This window comes from Trachemys scripta, chromosome 1 (assembly GCF_013100865.1).
Source record: "Trachemys scripta elegans isolate TJP31775 chromosome 1, CAS_Tse_1.0, whole genome shotgun sequence".
Classification (NCBI taxonomy): domain Eukaryota; kingdom Metazoa; phylum Chordata; order Testudines; family Emydidae; genus Trachemys; species Trachemys scripta.
The window spans coordinates 164,858,711-164,879,667 of record NC_048298.1 but is presented as its reverse complement, the minus strand read 5'-3'; the positions used below and the strand labels follow the sequence as shown (position 1 = coordinate 164,879,667).

At 47.9% G+C, this 20,957-nt stretch overlaps 2 protein-coding genes across 3 annotated transcripts in view; one reads left to right on the top strand and one right to left on the bottom strand.

Annotated features, from left to right (window-relative positions):
• The first annotated feature begins 815 nt into the window (after positions 1 to 815).
• TIMMDC1 (translocase of inner mitochondrial membrane domain containing 1) lies at positions 816 to 15,575 on the top strand. Its single transcript, XM_034792024.1, has 7 exons — positions 816 to 1,039; positions 3,167 to 3,332; positions 5,900 to 5,988; positions 7,814 to 7,881; positions 8,935 to 9,013; positions 9,907 to 10,017; positions 13,761 to 15,575. The coding sequence occupies exons 1-7, from the start codon at positions 930 to 932 to the stop codon at positions 13,903 to 13,905; spliced, it is 768 nt and encodes a 255-aa protein (XP_034647915.1). The 5' UTR covers positions 816 to 929; the 3' UTR covers positions 13,906 to 15,575.
• Positions 15,576 to 17,837: 2,262 nt separating this feature from the next.
• The window catches only part of CD80 (CD80 molecule), a 30,475-nt gene continuing 27,355 nt past the window's right edge, over positions 17,838 to 20,957 (bottom strand). For both annotated transcript variants that reach the window (XM_034792003.1, XM_034792011.1), the window contains exon 7: positions 17,838 to 20,324. The gene's annotated coding sequence lies outside the window, so the exon portion shown is untranslated. The remainder of the gene's footprint in view (positions 20,325 to 20,957) is intronic.

Sequence of the window (20,957 nt, the reverse complement as noted above, 5' to 3'; positions counted from 1 at the left end):
TTGGTGTTAGGGTGGTGGCTCTTAGGTCATGTCTACACTACAAGCTATAGTGGATGCAAGTTATGTGGCTGTACAGCTGCTGCTGTTGGTATATTGCAGGGGTAGGCAACCTATGGCAGGTGTGCCAAAGGCGGCACATGAGTTGATTTTTAGTGGCGCTCAGACTGCCTGGGTCCTGGTCACCGGTCTGGGGTGGGGGGAGGGTCTGCATTTTAATTTAATTTTAAATGAAGCTTTTTAAACACTTTGAAAACCTTGTTTACTTTATATACAACAATAGCCTAGTTATATAAGATAGACTTAGAGAGAGAAAACTTCTTAAAACGTTAAAATGTATCACTGGCACGCAAAACCTTAAATGAGGGTGAGTAAGTGAAGACTCAGCACAGCACTTCTGAAAGGTGGCCGACCCCTGGGATATTGCTTGGGTGCCCGTACACTTGGCTGCTTGTGCTCCATGGGGTGGTGGCGCTGGAACAATTTGTAGAGTGGGGGGTGCTGAGAGCCACTGAACCAAACTGTAAACCCTGTTATGTGACGGGAACCACTTCCAGGCAGCACCCCACGTTCCAGCGCCTATGCCCAGGGGTCGGGATCCCAGCGCGCCACAGGCCGCCCTCTGGGCGCTGCCCCCTGGGCCCTGGTGCAGCGCGTTGTGCAGCGCCCAGGAACGGGCGGGCAGAGCCATGGGGCGCGGGGGCAGCCGAGGTGCAGCCCGGCCCCTGCGCGGGGGATGGGCGGGGCGGGGCCAGGCCGCTGCTTGCGCTGCCCCTCCCGGGCGGCAGGGGGCGGAGCGGGGCCGAGCCGGGCCGCTCTTGCCGCCGGTGAGGCGGGGCCGGGGGGACCCAGGCGTCCGGGACCGGGCCGCGCTCCTTGCTGCGGGGCTGGAGGCTGGAGCCAGCCCGCCGTTCCCGCGGTAGCAGCCGGGCATGGGGGTCCCCGGGAGCGGCCCGGAGCTGGGCTCGGCGCCCCGGCACATCGGCACCGCGCAGCCCCCGGACACGGGCTGGGAGCGGCTGCGGGAGCTCTGGCACCGCGAGTGAGTAACGCCGGGCCGGGCCTGCAAGGGCATGGCTAGGGCAGCCCGTCCCCCTCCCCACGTGTGTGCGCCGCCGCCGCCTCCCCTCACGTACATTGCTGTGGGTGTCTGTCCCCCCTCCCCGACACACACACGCTCTGCTGTGGTTCTCTGTCCCCGCCTCTGTCTCTCTCTCCGCCCACACACTGCTTTGGTTCCCCGTCCCTCCCCCCCCCCCCCCGGGGTTATCTGTGTCGCCCAACACACACACCTTGTCTGTCTGTCCCCCACACACAGGCATGCACACTGTGCTGTGGTCAGGGGCGGCTCTATGTTTTTTTGCTGCCCCAAGCACGGCAGTCAGGCAGATTCGGCGGCGTTTCTGCGGGTGATCTGCCGGTCCTGTGCCTTCGGCACTGAAGCCGCGGGACATGCCTAGGGTTACCATACGTCCGGATTTTCCCGGACATGTCCGGCTTTTGGGGGCTCAAATCCCCGTCCGGGGGGAAATCCCCAAAAGCCGGGCATGTCCGGGAAAATCGGGAGGTCAGCCGGGCCGGCGGGAAGCCGGGTCAGCCGGGCCCGCGGGGACCCCGGCCGGCGGGAAGCCGGGTCAGCCGGGCCCGCGGGGACCCCGGCCGGCGGGGAGCCGGGTCAGCCGGGCCCGCGGGGACGGGAGCGGGGCTGTGCGCCGGGGGCCGGCAGTGCTGGGCGGGCCGAGGGTGGTCGGCCGGGGCCGGCACCCCAGGGCCCGAGCTGACCCAGGCTGGAAACGCCGGGGGGCCAGCCTGGGCCACGCCTCCTCCCCCCACACCCCCCTTACCTGCTTCAGGCTTCCCGCGAATCAAATATTCGCGGGAAGCAGGGGAGGGGGTGGAGACTTTGGGGAGGGGGCGGGGTGTGGGTGGGGCCGGGGGCCGTGGAGTGTCCTCCATTTGGAGGCACAAAATATGGTAACCCTAGACATGCCGCCCAAGGCTGCCTGACTGCCGCCCTCATGGTGACCTGCACACCGCCCCCTGCAGCTTGCTGCGCTGTTGCCTGGAGCCGCCCCTGGCTGTGATTATCTATCCAGTCTTCCATGCATTCCCTACTATCCAGCTATCTCCCACACACTATCTATCTGCCCATCTTACACACACACGTTGCTGTGGTTACCTGGCCTCCTCATCCCAGTGCTCATCCTGCACAGCCATTCACACCTTTGCCTGGTGTGACACCCGTTGGTAAATCATTCACAGTCACCTGGATGTGCACCCAGTCTGACCTGCACACTCGGAAATTCACGACTAGTACATAAAGTAGCAGTTATAAGGGAAAATAGCACTGTTTCCATCAGGCGGGGAAACAAAACTAGCAACCTGCTAGTACTGATCATGTTCCTCTCTGGGGTGAGCATGACTTATGCCAACCTCTAGCACTGGAAAATCATGAGATTGATTTAAATACCATTTAATTCGCTGTCTGGATTCTGAGATTTTGGGGGGCATTTGAGTCATGTTTTTGACCTTTTCTCCACCACCCGGAGGGCTAGAAACTTACCTTTTAAAAACAAAAGCTGAGATTCTCCTGTGATCACCTGACTACAGGAACTGGGGCTTTAAGAATAACACCCAATATCACAAGACTCACAATAAAATCATGATAGCTGGCAACTCTACCTTTGTGATATTCTGTATTCCCCTTTCATTCTAGGAATGAGAAAGCACAGTCTCCAGGTTTCACTCAGTCCTTAGCCTTTTTGCTGAGACTTCCCTTGAGTGACATTTGTTAGGGGTGTGGGTTTTTAAATACCTTGAGACCCACCAATTCATTTCACGTAGACCTCCAAACAGCCATTAGATGCAATGGATTTTTGGACACTACTGATCTTGACTATAACAGAACCTGTGAAGGAAAGGTGAAAGACTCTGTGTCCCATTCGCTTTAGCTGTCCAGTCCTGCCCAAGAAGGATTTAAAAAAATATAATGTTACCTGTTTGCTTAATATTGATGGCAGATTATGAGTTTAATCTGTAAATGCAATAATTTGAAGAGTAGTGTCTGAAATGGTCCCATGCATGATATGTTTTAGCAGGAATGACTCTTGTTAGGTTAGCAGTGCTCCCAAATGCTAAATCTCCCAGTAACATTGTTTCTTTGTGCTAGTGAACTACAGCAGTACCCAGAAGAAACTCTCAACATTATCAAAGCTACGTTTTCAGGGGCTGTCATTGGCTGGGTGTATGGAGGTTTGCCAGGTTTTCAGCACGCGAAGACACAATATATTGAGCGGAGCCAAGCGGAGATTTTTCAGAACCGTCTGGATGCTGTGGTATGGACCAAAATCATGCATATTGGAACCAAAACTGCTCCTTTTTTGTGGAGCCTGTTTTCAGCAGCAAAGAGCCTGAAATAGAGGGGTGCGGGGTGTGGCAGGGGGTTGGGATGTGGGTTCCAGCCTGGCACCACTTACCTGGAGCAGCTCCAGGGTGGCAGCAGTGTACAGTGGGGCTAAGGCAGGCTCCCTGCCTGCCCTGGCCCCGTGCTGCTCCCGGAAGTGGCCGGCGGCCTTTGGGGGGTAGGGCAGAGGGCTCTGTGCACTGCCCTGGCCTGCAGGCACCGTCCCCAGCAGCTTCCATTGGCTGCGGTTCCCCGTTCCCAGCCAATGGGAGCTGCAGGGGCGGTGCCTGCAGGCCAGGGCAGCGCACAGAGCCCTCTGCCACCCCCTCCTCCCCTAGGGGCCGTAGGGACGTGGTGCCGGCTGCTTCTGGGAGTGGTGCAGGGCCAGGGCAGGAAGGGAGCCTGCCTTAGCCTCGCGGCGCCACGGGGGTGGCAATTCCATGGGCTGGATCCAAAGCCCTGAGGGGCTGGATCCAGCCCGTGGGCCGTAGTTTGCCCACCCCTGCTCTACATGTTGGCTGTTAATCAAGCCACCTTTTTCAGGTGACAGATTGACCTGCTGTGCTAGACCAAAATGTTAAAACTTGAAAGAAAAACATCCTTACTTAAATATGAATTTTTAGATTGGCACTGCTTGTGGTTGCAAATTTAAGAAATTGGGCTGCTGTGTCACTTACTGGGTGCTGCCGTTGTAAAGTTATAGCATTGTATGGTACTTCTCATTTGGAGGTCTAGTGTACAACAGAGAATTCAGTTCCCATTGGCAGTCAGATTTAAAGGGCAAGATATTTTTAATACAGGTAAGTGTGCAAAATGTGGGTGTAATTACCTACGTAATTTTCATGCACAGTTACTGTGATTGCATTTGCAAACTACCAAACTCTTCGATTTATATTCATACATATATAATTTGTGTAACCATCTGTGGTAATTATGTACCTCAATTAAGTGCTGAGTTATGCTCACATTCTGCATGCTTATGTACTCAGTTATATTTAAGCTATTAAATTAGGCAAATTCTATTATTTCAAAAAATGGCTTACAAAAATGTTGAGTCTCTAATTTCCAGTGTGTTTTAATGGCAACCAGGTTCTCTCATAATCTGCATCATGAGGCTGTCAGATTGGTAACGTCTTCTTTGCTTGTCAGCATTTTTTGTTTTATTTAACACTTGACAGAATACAATTACAATTATTCATTACATCCAGCTACAAAAAAGAGGAGTGGGACTTGGGCCACACCTCTCTCCTCAGCATTTCCTATTGGCTATCTTAGGGACCAATCCATTCAGCTTGCTGGCTTTTGTAGATATCCTTTTTAGGTACCTGACTCTCCCCATGCATTGGGCCTAACTTGCAGCTGTGGATTCTTTTGGGGCTAAATCCACAAAGGGGACGTGGGCTCAGGATTGCAATGCCTGAATTTAGATGTTCTGCTGCTTATTTCACTGGATCATGCCTTTAAAGGGACTCTTTAAAAAAAAAAAAAAAAAAAAAAAAATCTTATTTCTGTTAGTAATTTGGAAATTAAAATAGAAATGACTTTAAACATACTTTTAATCATTTATAGTATTTATTTAGTTTTGGCATTTTGCTCAGCTTCCACAAAAAAACTAGAGCACCCAGTTTCTCTTTGTGTTTCTAGTCTGTTTCAGGCGATTATACGTTTGCACCCGTGCTACAGCATGTGGGTTGCAAGCGCTGCAAAAGAGGGTGTTGGATTTAAGCAATCTTAATTGGAATGTTTTAAAATTTCATGAGATTTCTATTAATATTACATCTTGTAAAACCTTGTTTATATACAAAGCTTAAATGGTAGGCCTAAAGTACACTGCTTGAGGGTCCTTCTTAATGTTTAAGCCAAATGGTTATCATTTAGGCTAGGTCTACACTACGGGGGGAAAGGGGGTCGACCATATGCAACTTCAGCTACGTGAATAGCGTATGCGTATTTTAGGTCGACTTACCTGGCTGTGAGGATGGCGGCGAGTCGACCGCTGCCATCAACTCCGCTTCTGCCTCTTGCCACGGTGGATTTCCAGAGTCGACGGCAGAGCCACCGGGGATCGATTTTATCGCTTCTTCACTAGACGCGATAAGTCGATCCCCAATAGTGAAGACATGCCCTTAGTTATTTAATGACTATTAACCCATAGTTAAAATCAGTTAGAAACTAGTTTCAAGTTTCTGTCCCAATAGGTTTCTGCACTGCCAGTGTCATAAAAGACATTACTTTTCTGAAAGATGGCTGCCTTCAGCTCTAGGATTGGAAATACCAATTGGAATTAAAAATTTAAATTAATTCTCAGTTTTCCTGTTGAATGGCTGAGGGAAATGGGGGCTGTTTCCCCTTAAGATGGAACCAGTGTATCAATTCCATCAGTTTGAGTACTATCAAGATGGGTAATCTTAATGGAATGCCAGTGTCTCAAGTATCATCTGTGTGCAGTGAAATGACAGTGAGTTTATGACCTGTAACCTTCTCTCATTCTCCACATAGCAATCTGCACATCGTGCTGCAATCCGGGGATTCATCCGTTACGGCTGGCGCTGGAGCTGGAGAATTGCTACTTTTGTGGCAATATTCAAGTAAGTTTTTCATACCTATGGTTGTGGAGAAACATCAGGATAAGAACCTGCAGAGATCTGTTTAGGTGAAAATAACAGTTATAAGTGTTAAAGGGACTCTGTCAGGTTGAAAATCATACTTTTAAAAAGCCTTTTAAAACAAATGTAATTTATTTTACTCCATTAATATTCTGTTTTCTTTTGACTTCTCACTGAGTGTGGAAGATGAAAACAGATTTCAGAGTAGCAGCCGTGTTAGTCTGTATCCGCAGAAAGAAGAACAGGAGTACTTGTGGCACCTTAGAGACTAACAAATTTGCCACAAGTACTCCTGTTCTTCTTCTTTTTGATGAAAACAGAGTGGTTGGTTTCACTTTTGGGGCTAAATCCACAAAGGGGACGTGGGCTCAGGATTGCAGTGCCTAAATTTAGATGTTCTGCCACCTAGTAGAATCCACAACTGCAAGTTAGGCCCAATGCATGGGGAGAGTTAGGTGCCTAAAAAGGATATTTACAGAAGCCAGCAAGCTGAATGGATTGGTGCCTAAGCTAGCCAATAGGAAATGCTGAGGAGAGAGGTGTGGCCCAAGTCCCACTCCTCTCTGACTTTGGACTGGAGAAAAAGGTTTTTCTCCACTCGGGGATCACAGCTGTGGAGCTTCAGCCAGGTCAATGCTTTCTCTCAAAAAATGGAGGAGGCGGCGGTGGTGTCACCCTCTTTAGCCCTGAAGCCTCGTGGTTAGGGCACTCACGTGGGAGGTGGGAGATCTGCAGTAAGTTCCTGCTCCTCTCAGGCAGAGGGGGGATTTGAACCTTGTTTCTGATGAAGCTGTTCCATTTAGCATGAAATACTGAAGTAGTCATTGGAGCAGGAACTTGAAGTTGACTCTCCCCCATCCCAGGTGAGTGCCCTAAGCACTGGCCTATAGAGTAATTCTTCAGTCCAGTGAATATTTAATACAAAGTAGAACAGTTTCATCAGGAACGATTGAAAGATCCACCTCACGGGTGTTTGCAGTTCCTCACAGTTTAGTACCATTTTCAGATTTAATTGATGTACTGTTTACTCCTTCTTCTGGAACTTTAATTGTGTTAACTATACTGGACCTAACACACATCCCTGTGGTTTCCCCACAGCTGTCTCCAGACATCTTCCGCTTGAGACATTGCTCTTTTTCATTACCCCCTTGGATTTTTATTCTATAGCCAGTTTTCAGTCTACATGACAGTGTCCATGTGCAAACCATTTTATAGTCATTTTGGGAGAAAGTTTTTGAGATAATCAAATGCCTTCCTAAAATCCAAATACAGAATTTCTGCTGCATTCCTCCTTCCCACTAACCTTAAGCTTGACGAGCAATTACCCTCCCCACCCAAAAAAACACAAAAAAAAAACCCCAACAACTTACAGTTGATGGTTTTATCCTCACTCAATAGTTAGAGACATAGGCTGCGCTTTAGGAGTTGACCAGCCATGCTTGTGGCTCCCACAGACTGTTCACAGTACACTGTCATGATTGATAGGTTCACTTTTGAGTCTAACCTGCTTGCAGACTTCATATGGTTTTAAATTTATGCTTGGAAATGTTGGTTTAAAAAAATTACATAAAAAACCTTGGTGTTCTAGTGCTCCCCCACATCCTGTAAGGTGATTGAGGCCAATGCATTAGTGGCTACTAAGTGTGTCCCAGACAGATCGGCTGTAGGGAGGATGGGGTGGGCTGACTTGTTAGCTCCCCATTCTTTAGTGAAATCCTCTCTGATTTGGGTTCCATACGGCTGTATTGTCGAGTGTGCTCTTTGTTCATGTCTGCCTTCTGACTCTTTCTGTGCCCCACGCTTGCAGCACAGTGAGCACTGGTCTGTCCGTGTACCGCAATAAAACCACCTTCAGTCACTTTGCTGCCGCAGGAGGTGAGATGACTTTATTTTTATATTCTGTTCTGTCTGAGTGAAAAGATACTGTCTTTGATTTGAGTCAGTGAGAGTCAGGGCTCCTGGCTTGTATTTCCTCTGCTGCCACCGACTCACTTTATGACCGTGGTTAATTATTTAACCATGGTGTGCCTGTTTCCCATTCCTAATACAGGGGTGATAAAACTTTCCTAACCCGCCAGGGAGTTGCAAGGCTTAGTTAATGTTTGAAAGTTTGTTGCCCTTCTTGAGTGAAAGGTGCTTGGGCGCGGAACAGTGTATAATAACTCATCTCAAAAAATGAGAAATGAGCATTAGAAATCCATCAGTGAGGGGGTATGCATATTCCTTCCTTCTCTTAATAACAGCTTAATGCTGCTGCTTACAAATGTTTCCAAGGGAAAGATCATTTTTAAGTTTGCTCTAGATACAGAACAGGGTCTCTTTCTGTATGTTCTCTTTATACAGGCATATACTGTGATTCCAATTGGATATATTTTTCCTCACTTCCTGTTTTAAACTGTTAGGTAGTATTACTGGTTGTTGCTGAACAACTGCTGTGCTCCGTCAGAGGTAGCTCCATTTCAGTAGTGGGTGGGCTGGTAATCCGCCTCAAGCATTTAGTTCTTACAGCTCTTTTGGAAGAAATTTTGTGCTGTGTTTAGTGTTAGAGAAGTTACAGATTTAAAAAAAAGACCTATTAGGTTGCCACTCTCATCTTCCCTTCCAATCTGAATTGGAAGTATGGCAACCAGGGCCAAAATGTGACTGTTGGGGGTGAAGCAGCTTTACTGAGTCATGTGACACCATATTGTGACATTCCCCCCCAAAGTGGTGAACATAGGGTTCAGACTGTCACACATGTTCAGGCCCCTCAGAGATTGGCAGAGCCACTGCTGCCTCAGTATTTGGTTTCTGTTCTCTTGAGACTGGCTTTTGGCATTCAGGGGGTGGAGGGTAGAAGTGGCAGAGCAGTTCCCTCTGTGTGTGTGTGTGTGTGTGTGTGGTGCTAGGACTCCTTAGAGACTCATGTCTGTGGCTTGTGTGTTTTAGCCTTTACAGGAGGCCTGTTCAGAATGCATTTGGGCCTGAGCAGAATGGCAGCTGGCAGTGTCTTTGGAGCAGCATTCGGGTAAGCTGCACGCATACCAAATCAATAAACAGGGTCAGAATTACATTCTTTAGCTACTGTATGTTGGATAATGACCGCCCAAGTCAAGCCTTGAATCTTAGGAGGGGCTGCAGCAGACTTCCCATACCCTCAGCCCCCTGCTGGATTTTCTGCATCCCTTTGTGGACAATGATGATTTCTGTCTCCAAAAGTCCCCATCCAATTTTTCTGTACTTTATACTTCATTGTTCTTCCAGTGATGGCTGGATACATGGAGATTTCCCTTTCTCCTTAGAACTGATCAGTGCTTGCGCCTTAAATGGCCATAGAAGATGCTGATTACCATTAAAACAGAAAAGTAACAATAGTGTTAGGATCCTCTCTCCTCCTGTCCCTTCTCCCCATGTTTAGTGTCTCTACTAACCAGCTCTTCAGTTGGCTTCTCAGAACAATGAGCCGAAAGTAAAGAGGATGAAGCATATTCTTGAGGAGTTGTGTTGTATACTGGTGAGAGCAGGAGACTAGGAGCAAGGACTCCTGGATTTCCTTCCCAGCTTCACCACTGACTGCCTGTATGCCCTGGGGCAAATCACTTAGCTTCTCTGTGCCTGTTTTCCCAGCTGTAAAATTTTAATAATACTGACCTACCTTGTCTGATAAGAGGCTTAATGAGTGCTTACAAAGCACATCAGCTGGTTGTAGCAGGGGTATTGTGTTTCCTGAATAGCTGTATGGGGAGTTGAGCTTCATACAGTGATTGTCACCACTTAGTGAAAAGGAAGGTCTGAATATTGGAGGAGGTTATGTATCACTGACCATGTGGTTGCCCTCCCCCCACACACTCCTTCCTTATTGCCAGTAAACTATTAGTGTCTTCTGATGGCTTATCTGTAACTTCCTCCTCCATCTCTTAGCATCCCTGCAGGAGGGCTGTTGATGGCAGTGCAGAAGCTCGCTGGTGAGACCATACAGGAGAAAAGAACACGTGAGAGAAGATTGCTGCATGAACAGAGGTTTGCAGAGTGGTAAGAAAAAATGTTGCACTATCTAAATTAGTGAATCTGTATCATTGATCAGAGAGGCGGTAGTTCCAACTTTTTCATTTGGCAAACCAATTTGTAAGAGAGAGTATTGGATGGTCTATTTCTGCTTCCAGCCCCAGTTCCTCACTATTTGATTCTCAGGTTGTTTCAGGGTTCAGTCTAAGAACCACTGATCTGGTCTTCCTAGCCTCAGATTGCACCGTTTATTGTCCAGTGAAAGTCATTCCAGTCAATGCTGCAATTTGCTTATTTTGTAGTACAGTAGTTTGAATTTATAGCTTGCCTCCGCTCAAAACTCTCCCAACATCTTCACTTCTCGTGTGGCTGAGAAAGTAAACAGCAGATTTTAATGTATTTTAAAGAATGTTTGGACTTTACTGAGTCTTTTATTACAATATGCAGACTGGGGTCAGGGGGAGTCAAACAGGGTCAAAATTCTTCTCATGTAGGTTTACATTTCCCTTTATTGGAAAAGGGATGCCAGAAGTCTTTGGGAAGGAAGGCCTCCCCTAAAACTATTAATCTCTTGAAAACTGAACAGTGTATATATTTATTATATTAAAAAAAAATCCCTAAAGATGGAAGAGAGCTATTAGTTCTTCGAGTGATTGCTCATGTGTATTCCACAATAGGTGTGCATGCTCGCCACGTGCACCGGTGTCAGAAGTTTTTCCCCTAGCAGTACCCATAGGGGAGTGCCCGTAGCAACCCCTGGAGTGGCGCCTTCATGGCGCAGTATAAGGTGCGCTGCGCACTCCCCCCACCCTCAGTTCCTTCTTGCCAAACAACTCCGACAGAGGGGAAGGAGGGTGGGATGTGGAATAGACATTAGCAACACATCTCAAAGAACACCAGTTACGGAAAAGGTAACTGTCTTTTCTTCTTCAAGTGATTGCTCGTGTGTATTCCACAATAGGTGATTCCAAGCTATATTTGTTGGAGGTGGGTAGGCGTTCACAAATTCTCAGGACGGAGCACAGCCCTTCCGAACCCGGCGTTGTCCCTAGTCTGGAAGACGATCGCATAATGCGAGGTGAATGTGTGAACTGAAGACCATGTGGCAGCCCTGCAAATGTCCTGAATGGGGATATGGGCTAAAAAGGCCGCCTACGAGGCCTGCGCCTGAGTCGAGTGTGCCCTTACAATCGATGGCAGAGGGATTCCCGCCAGGTCATAACAGGTACAGATGCATGACATAATCCAGTTGGAGAGCCGCTGAGTGGAAATTGGCTGACCCCTCATGCATTCGGCTGAGGCAACGAACAGCTGCAAAGACTTCATGAACAGCTTAGTTCGCTCCAGGTAAAAAGCCAGAGCCTGTCTCACATCCAGCGTGTGGAGGCGACGCTCCTCACTGGACGCATGGGGCTTGCAGCAGAGGACCGGCAGGAAAATGTCTTGACCCATGTGGTAGGTGGAGACCACCTTCGGGAGGAATGAAGGATGTGGGCGGAGCTGGACCTTATCTTTATGGAACACCGTGTACAGGGGCTCAGAGGTCAGGGTCCTGAGTTCCGAGACCCGCCTAGCCGACCTGATCGCACCAGGAAGGCCACCTTCCACAAGAGTGCGACCAGGAGTACGTAGCTAGTGGCTCAAACAGGGGACCCATCAGCCGGGCAGCACCAAGTTCAGGTCCCACTGCAGGACCAGGGACCTAACGTACGGGAAGAGACGATTAGTCCCTTAAGGAATCGGCCAGTCATGGCATGGGAGAATACCGTGTGCCCCTGCACCGGCAGGTGGAAAGCCGATATGGCCGCTAAGTGCACCTTGACAGACGAGGGCGCCAGGCCCTGGGCTCTAAGGCAAAGGACGTAGTCCAAAATGAACTGGATCGGGGCAGCCACAGGGGAGATGCCCCGCTCAGCCGCCCATTGGGAAAACCGAGACCACTTTGCCAAGCAGGCTCAGTGCGTGGAGGGTCGCCTGCTTTCCAAGAGGACACGCTGAACCCCTTCTGAGCACGTCCTTTCCTCCCAGCCTAAAATTGTGATCATCTTTTTGGACCTCCTGTATAGCCCAGGCTTCCCCAAAATAATTCCTAGAGCTTTTAGAAAAATATCCAATCTTGATTTAAAAACGACCTGTGATGATGAAGAATCCATCACAACCCTTGATAAATTGTTCCAATTTTTAATTACTCTAATCATTTACACCTTATTTCTAGTCTGAATTTGTCTAGCTTCAACTTCCAGCCATTCGATCATGTTATGTCTTTCTCAGCTAGATTGAAGAGCCCATCATTAAATATTTGTTTGCCAGGTAGGTACTTATAGACGGTAATCAAGTCACCTCTTAACCTTTTCTTTGTTAAAATGAGTAGATGGAGCTGCTAGAGTCTATCACTAAGACATCAGTTTGTAGAATAAGCAGATTACAAGCCCCAATGATAAATCCTCCATATGCAATTTTTCACATGGATAGAGTAATTGAGACCACATCCATCTTTTATTTCAAAAGTACTATCAGATTTTCATATCTATCAATTCATTCACTTACCAGTTTTTTCCAAAACCTCACTCTTCACCTGCTGAATCTAAATTACATCCTTTTAGATGTGAGAATATTGCAGTTACATTACATAGAAAGAACTAACTCTTTTCATAAAACTTCAAGACTTGTTATTGCTTACGGTAACAAACCAAAGGGGATGGCTATTTTTTTCAAAATGTGTATAGGATTGTATGAGAACTGTTCATGATATTAAGAAGAAGAGTCCTCTATCACAATTGGAACTCACTCCAACAGACCACAAGTTGCATCAATAATAGCATGCCCAAGTCAAGTTCCAACACTGGAAGTATATAGAGCTCCTACTCTGTCTTCAGCTCATACACTTACAAAACATTATTCATTACTTACTGCTTCAAGATCTGATGCCAACTTTGGAAGAGCAGTTTTGCAATCTCTTTTCAGATAACTCCTAGAGCTCACTATCTAGAAAGATGACTGCTATCTAATCACCACAAGTGGGATCAACATGTGCAGTAACTGAAAGAAGAAAGTTGGTTATTTACCTTATAAGAAACTATGGTTCGTTGAGATATTCTGCACATCTGGACCCCATGACCTGTCCTCTGTTCCTGCAGCTCAGAAGCTTATAAATAAGGATTCGGCAGCTAAGGAAGTTAGTGGTAGTTGAGGTCACTGCCCTTTATCTGCTTTGGGGAGGATGGGGGATTGAGGGCGTGCACGGCGCATATGTGACCCTGGTAGGGAAAATATTCCACACTCCTGTGCTGGGGCCCAATGGACACCATCAGTGGGATTCACGTATGTGGAACCAGGGCCGGCTCCAGGATTTTTGCTGCCCCAAGCAGCAAAAAAAAAATAAAAATAAAAAGCCACGATCGCGATCTGCGGCACTACCGCCACCACTTCAGCCGGCCTGCGTGGAACATCTCGAAGAATGATGGTTACTGTAAGGTAAGTAACCATTCTTTGTTCTTTTTTAATTTGAGCATTCATTTGACTGGCAGCTTGGGAAAGGAGTGTTCAAAGGGATAAGCCTGGTTCTTGTCAATGACACTGTTCGTGTGACTCATAAAAACTTACAAATAGTGACAAAACTAGACAGAGCCTAAAGATTTGGGCTTTCAGGTTACTGGTGTCTGTTTTACCAATGAGCAGGAGGAGATAACTAGACTCTAGGGCTGCAAATTATACGCTTAGAGGGAGAGTACAGAAACTGAAATTACTTTATCTTCCCTCTCCCCTTTTAGGAAAGCTAGGCTTAATGTTACTGAGGCTGACTTGGAAGAAATTGTCAGTAACACTCCAGAAGGAACCATGGAGAGAGAGATGGAGAAGATCCAAGAGTTGTTAAATCTTCCCAAGAACCCTCTGCCATCGGAAGATAGGAACTAGTCTGAGCTCTGACTTCAGTCAAGGCATCTTGGAAGACTGGCGTGAATCTGTTTCTGTATCCATTGTTTTCGGCAGCAGCAGTTTGATGACAGTGTTGTGGGTATGCATCATGACGGAGGGAGGGTTCAAGATCTTCAACTGGAGTAATGACCAGTGAGCTGTGTTTTGTGTGAGGGCAGCAACAGAACTCTTAGTGGCTACTTCACACTTGAATGTCCTGGGCCACATCTTAATGCAATATACACAGAGAAAGGGGGGTTCATTAGTGCTGCAAGAGTGCATATCCTTATGCCACTGTAGTGAGTGGCATGATGGCAGAGTCTAGGAGCTGCCACTCTCCCAAGGAAGCCTGTAATGCCATTTTTATCCTTATTTGAAAACAGAATTCAGTTTTGGTGAAACTGGCTGCACTGATAGCGCTGGAGTGCTGCCTATCCATTCCCAGGTGCAGCATGGGCAATGCCCATGCTAGTTCCCTCCACTCTCTTTCTTCAGTGTACCTCAACCCTACTCCACTAGGAACAGTGCTACGGGTGAGAAGAGTTTGGTGACTGTGGCCTACTCGGGCTTTAGACGTTTTGCGGAAATAAATGGTTCTCAGTTTTCCAAATGAGGATTGTGTCAGGATCATGAAGAAAGTGCCTGACAAGGACATACCTTGGGTTCCTCTAAAGTAGGGTGTCCTTCCTTGAGGGGGAGGGGGCTACAACAAGGATGACCGCATGTTAGCAGGAGAGCTTAGTGTTACGGACACATTTTAACCAAAAATTGTGATTGTGTTAAGTTACAAATCACAGGATCCTCTTGGAGGAAAACTATTGGAAATGCTATTTAACAGACATAACCCGCTCACGTTGTCTAGATTGTTTTGTCTGCTAGAATCTCTTCTTACTCTGGTCATACAATATTGTAATTGAGCATACCAGCCAGACTCTCCCAGGGACGAGGAGAGTTAAGTCTCGTGGCCCCATTCAGGCTCTTGAGGCTGACAACCCCAATTCTCCTAGCAAGAGCAAACAACTTGGTCATGAAAATCTAGGGCTGGCTTTGAATTGTAACAGCCTGTGGTTGAAATGGCTCTGTATCCCTTCACCACTTCATGCTGGGCTGAAGCCAGTTTTTAACAGTGCTCGTAGTTTACTCCCTGTAACAGTGAGGTCACAGGTGCACGACCCTGCTCCATGTAATGGAAGAAAACTCTCAACAAGGTAAAGACAGGAACCTGTTGACAAGCCATAACAGGAGCAGGGACTAAGTATGTAGCTTCCCTCCCCAGGGTTCAGCCAGGTGTAGTACATGTCATTCAATTCGGCCTAAATGTGTTATTCCTCCACTTCCAGGTTGCTGTTAACATCTGCACAACTCAGTCAGCAGAGCACGTCCCACCCACCCAAACCCGGTTCCTCACACAACTTGTTTAAATAAGGCACTGGTTTTCAGAAATGAGCATATTCTCTATCAACTATACTCTCGTTTTTCCATAGAAGGAAAAAAATGCATTGTTGGGGTGGACGTGTCTTGTTCCTTCACATGCTACAAGGGGAGGAATGTGTACAGCCATGGGTCTGCTTCATTGTTGTGGTCTTCCTCCACACCTATGTACAGGGCCATCAACAATGCTGCCGTGACTCCCCCCCCACCCCCAACAAACGTGTATGTTTGCCACTCTAGTGATGCTGCGTTGTTTTTCAGCCTTGCCCAGTTGTCAGATTCTTTCATGCTCATATACTTTCTTGCTTCCCTATTCCTTGTAAGCACCCCACACCCTCACAACTTTAATTATGAGCTATATGCTGATGTGGCTCATTGCTCTCTCTTCCTCTTTTAATGACTGTTCTGGGAGAGATGATTAATGAGACAACTTCTTGTGCACGGTGGAATGTGTGTTAGAAAAACCATCAGAGCAAAGCTAGTTTTATAGAGTTTTTTTGCTCAGCGAGGGTCAAATGCCGTGGTTTAGCATTAGAAGTTGATTCACTTGCTCTTTCAAACACCCTCCTTGATGCATTTCCTGCCCAGTCTGTGTTTCCGTATACTTCCTCATTTTGTGTAATTCCAGCCACTGCTTCAGTCACGGCTCAGAATGGAGAATGAGGTGTTGGTTCTGAACCGTGTCTTTTAAAAAGCATTTTTACTAGTGATAAGAAGTGGCATGTTGCACAAAGACTGCAGGCCTTTAGTTATGAAATGAGGTGGAGGTGTGGGGGATGTGTGTGGGCCGAGCATATCTGTGCTGTGGCAATGCTATCGTGGAGGGCCCATGGGCTCAGAGTTGAAGGGGGATTAGGGAAGAGCCCTTCATGCGGCCACTGAGACCTTGCAAAGAGGCACCAGTTACCCCTGATGGAGTCTGTGCCTACCAGCGTGACCCACCTGCTCTTTTACTGCCTGGAATGCTGACAAAATAGGGGTTAACACATGCACGCTGGCTCTTGCCCGGTGAGAGTGGGTGCTGACCAGGCACGGGCCAAGTACCCTAGACTCCCTCTGGCCTTAGCATTACACACACCTTGCAGGACTAGGCTTTAAGGTGCAGGCCCCCTTTCCAGCTCAGTCCCTTTGGTTGAGGATTGTATTGGTGTAACTCGCCAACCTTGCACATACTCTGTACAGTGGCAGCCAACTGGCTAGAGCCTGACCTGACATAGGGCTAGAGCCACAAAAGGCTACAGCACCAAGCTTCCACTTTAAATCAAGTCCAACTGTTAGCGCCTCACAGCACTCACTCAGCTGCCACCTCAGGCGGTGCCTAAATTCCATGGGCACCAAAGCTTCTGCCAGTAACATCCTAATGCCACCACATGGTTTGGTGCCTAAGCCTTGGCAAGCTCCTCACTACTAGCTTGAACCACTGGGCTAGTGGGAATAACAGGGAGGAGTGCAGGGGTAATGGCACCACTGGAACCATGTTTTGCAGGAAAGGTTTGACCTGGTACAAGTGCCTGTAGCGAGGTCTAAGTCTAGGACACTGTTCACAGCTGTGAATCCTGCATGTAAGGTAGCACCTCCCTCTCACCCAGGTGGCTCAGGCCTCATCTCTTGCAACTCTCCTATTTGCTAGCATTAACAGCTTCCTCTGCTCAGCAGGCTGGATTTTGTGGAGCCCATTCTTCGATGCTTAACTCTGAGCCTGAGTCCCCGTTGTAGATCTAGACCAGCGGTGGGCAAACTTTTTCGCCTGAGAGCTGCATAGAGTTTCCAAAATTGTATGGAGGGCTGGTTAGCGGAGGCTGTGCCTCTGCAAACAGCCAGGTGTGGCCGAGCCCAACCCCTATCTGCCCCCCTCCTGCTTCTCAGTCCCTGACGGTCCCCCAGGACTCCTGCCCATCCAACTCTCCCTGTCCCCTGACTGCCCCCTGCCACCCCATCCAACCCCCCTCTCATTCCTGACTGTGCCCACCGGGACCCCTGCCCCCTATCCACACCCCTGACCACCATCCTGAATTCCCCTGTTCTCTGTCCAACCCCCAGCTCCCTGCCCCCTTACCGCGCTGCCTGGAGCACCGGTGGCTGGTGGCACTACAACCACGCTGCCCAGAGCGCCAGGACAGGCAGCCGTGCTGCCCGGCTGGAACCAGCCACGCCACTGCGCAGCTCAGAGCACCAGGTTAGGCCAGGCTCTGCAGCTGCGCTGCCGCAGGAGCTCGCAGCCCCACTGCCCAGAGCATTGCGCTGGGGACGGAGCAAGCTGAGGCTGCGGGGGAAGGGAAACAGCGGGGGCGGGGGCTCGCCTCCCTGGGCAGGAGCTAAGGAGGATCTCGTGGGCCATCTGTAGTTTGCCCACCTCTGATCTAGACCCTGGTGCTTACTCTGTGACTATATAGCTTTTAGCCAGTGTAGAAGCTAATGAGCTCCTGTAGTTTCCCAGCACATAGAGCAGATATGTTTATTATTGTTGTTATTATTTATTATTAAGAAAAGGAAACCAAATGCAGAGTTTACCCTTTAATACAATTAAGGGGGGAAAAAACCCCAAAGAATATCTTAGCCAAAATGAAGATGTTAAACTGAAAGCAGTTCACCTGTTACATTGGTTCAGGTGTTAAATAAGCTGAAAGGTCTCATGGAAACCATGTGCATTTCACTGAAAACACCGTGAGACAGTAGAAAACATAAAACATGTTTTATAGGGGGGAAAAATCAAACCCTAAATTTCCTGCATTTTTGTCAGTGTGAAATCCCTTAGCTCAGCTAGAAGGAATTATTTACAATGTCATAAGGGTATCTGGCGATTTACAAAAGCATATGCTCAACAGAAAAACCCTGCCCCAGAGAGCTTACAGGCTTCAGTCAGGAGTGCATATTAAATATAGAACAGCTGGAGGAAGATGGTTGGAAGTAAGTATGGCACTTTTTGGTTTTGTTTTTATTTTAAACAGGAAAGCATTGCGGTAGAGACGCATTTCTAGGAGGCTTCAGAGGAGAGGGGGAAGTTACAGAGCAGTATGAAAGGAGACACAAAGCTGAGAGTGGGCAAGTAAGTACAGCGTGGCATAGCGGATAGTGGACCAGTAGAAGAATGTAGTAGTTAAAGCTGTCAGTAGCAAGAGTACAGACTAGTTGTTGGGTAGTAGGAATGGGAAGAAAAGAAAAATGTGACACACTATTCCCATCACCATCCTAACTTACACTGGCTTCTCACCCAAAGCGTGAGCCTCCCTAAGCTGCCTTTATTAGCTTGATTTCCCTGCAGTAATTTCTCTTACACACCTATTTACCAGAAAGAGGAGTGTAGGATTGGGGTGTCCCAGTGCTGCTTCCCAGCTGTGTGTTCACTGGTGGGGGTCAGAGCATGGTTGCAGCAACATCAAAAAAGTGCCCAATGAGAATGCTGCGATGCACAACCAGTCTCCACAGTTAGTCTCCATTCTGCACGGCTGCCGTGCGGTTACTGGTTCCACTCCCCGAACAACAGGCTGCAAAACAGGCTGTAACTCACAGAGCCTATAACCAGTTGGCTTTAAAGACAAAGCAGAAGGGATAGAGTAGAATATGATAAGCAAGCAGGGGCGGAGTTATGTTAGTAAATCCCATTGTGCAAGCAGCCTATTGGATTTTGGTTTTCCCCTCAAAATGAGAAATCGCTCTTTCCTACACAGTAGGCAATAAAACCATTCAGGCCAGATCTGGATAGGTCCTATCCAATGCTAGAGGCCAAGCCGGGCTCTTCCCCGCTTCAGCTTCTGAATGGATATAGGGAACAGACTGAGAACAGCAGCCACAGACTGATCAGCAGCATCCCAGGCCAGGGTAGTCCCATACCGCTAAATTTCCTGCAAGAAACTAAAGACTCAGCCCACCCCAAGCCTTGTGGAGAAGCAATAGTAACAAGGGTGTTGTAGTCACACATCCCCACACGCTGTTAAGGGGAGCAGACCTGTGTTTTTGGATGAATTTTCTATTTCTTCATGTTACATGCATGTAAGATAGCTGCTGAGCAATCTGACCGCATATGAGTGTTGACGAGGGGAAATACATATAAAAAGTACCATTTGGGTGTGTCTGCATGCTGTCAGTTGGCTGGAATGTGCAGATAGATGAGCTTTGGCATATCATCTTCCTCTTTGGGGTGAACTAGCAGAGCTGTATCTTTGATTCTCTGGCTGGAGGGGTTTTTGGGACAAACAGGTCATGAGTACTAGCATTAGTGCTGCAAACGAGGCAGATAGCTGTACGCACATTAGTTAGCAAATGGCCAGGGTGTCAGTATATTAAGGTCACTCCAGACTACACTAAATGTTATGGCTGCTGAAATAAGCATAAGACGTATTTCCCCGTCTCTGTTCAGTTCTTCCTTAAGGAGTGGCTGAACTTTGCGTCCTTACTGGAGAAGGGACTCAAGACAGGAGACATCTGTGATTGTCAGGTCCTCAAATACATTCTTAATCCAAACTCTACTCCAAGAACTGTACTGGCATCATGCCCAAGCCCAAGGACCATGTATAGAATGGAACAGACTACAGCTGTCCTCAGCTCTAACAAAGAGGTGCAGCCTGTGCTTGGATCAAGATTGCACATTGGGACCTGTCATCTCCCAAGGGCCAGCCTCTCCTTACTAAAGATGGGCTACCTGGTAAAGCACCACAGGCCACCCTTGCCTTAGAGGCAATGTCAAAGCCAAACATCCCAAACTCTGAGGAGGCAGGTGGTGTATTGGAGCAACATTTCTTCTTGCTGCTCATCAGGAAAATGGAGCTTCCTTTGGGGTGGCATTGCAGACACAGGGCTCTGGTGCGTTACAGTCCTAAAGCTTCTGTGGTGGTGGTGTTTATTCACAAAACACCATCTTCCCAGTCCACTTGAGCAGATTTCCTGCCTGCTCCGTCATCCTCTTCTGGAAGAGCCAAACAGTCTATGGAATAAGCCTTGGCCACGGAGGACAATGGGGACTGCAGTGCAGGGCATACGGGATACGAGATCTGAGGGGACACAAAGGTTAGATTTTTTTACTCCTAAAACATCCATGAAAATGACTGTCAGAGACAACAGAAGCCATCTGCAGACCTCATGATGGCATCTAATCTAACAAGCAGTAGCAGAGGGGGTGCTTTGCCTGGGTGAGAGCAGGCACTGCAAGCCACTCACCATTAGGGCACCACACTTTGGGTTGGAATTTGGTCCTTGTGAAAGCCTGCAGGTTCTCTGGGGAGAGGGTTTACTTTGTGCAGTAAGGATGAATCAACAGCAAACCAGACTATCTGACTTACAACGGGCTGTGGTTGCTACTACTTAGATAAACTCTGCATTTTAGTGTAAGAGAATGTCCCATGATCAGCAACAGATCTCAGCAGTTCTGACACCTGATTGCTGGGTCTGCCCACTATTTCAGGCATCAGGACTAGGAACAATCAAGCATTTACCGAAAAGCCAGGAGGATTTAGAGAAAGAGGAATGCAGTGGAATGAATCTATTCAGTAGGGAAACTCCTACTATAGAATCTATGCTGATAAACCCCCTCGGACTACTTGCTAACCAAGATTTAGTATCTGTTCCAGATGGGGCCTTCCCCATAGGACAGTGAGAGTGGGTGGCTGGGTTTGGACATGAGAGAA

What these genes read in the sequence shown, in the direction of transcription:
- TIMMDC1 (XM_034792024.1), top strand. Translation starts at nt 930, where the DNA reads ATGGGGGTCCCCGGGAGCGGCCCGGAGCTGGGCTCGGCGCCCCGGCAC. An exon ending in CGGGAGCTCTGGCACCGCGA is followed by an intron (nt 1,040 to 3,166) that starts GTGAGTAACGCC and finishes TCTTTGTGCTAG; the next exon opens with TGAACTACAGCAGTACCCAG. An exon ending in AGAACCGTCTGGATGCTGTG is followed by an intron (nt 3,333 to 5,899) that starts GTATGGACCAAA and finishes TTCTCCACATAG; the next exon opens with CAATCTGCACATCGTGCTGC.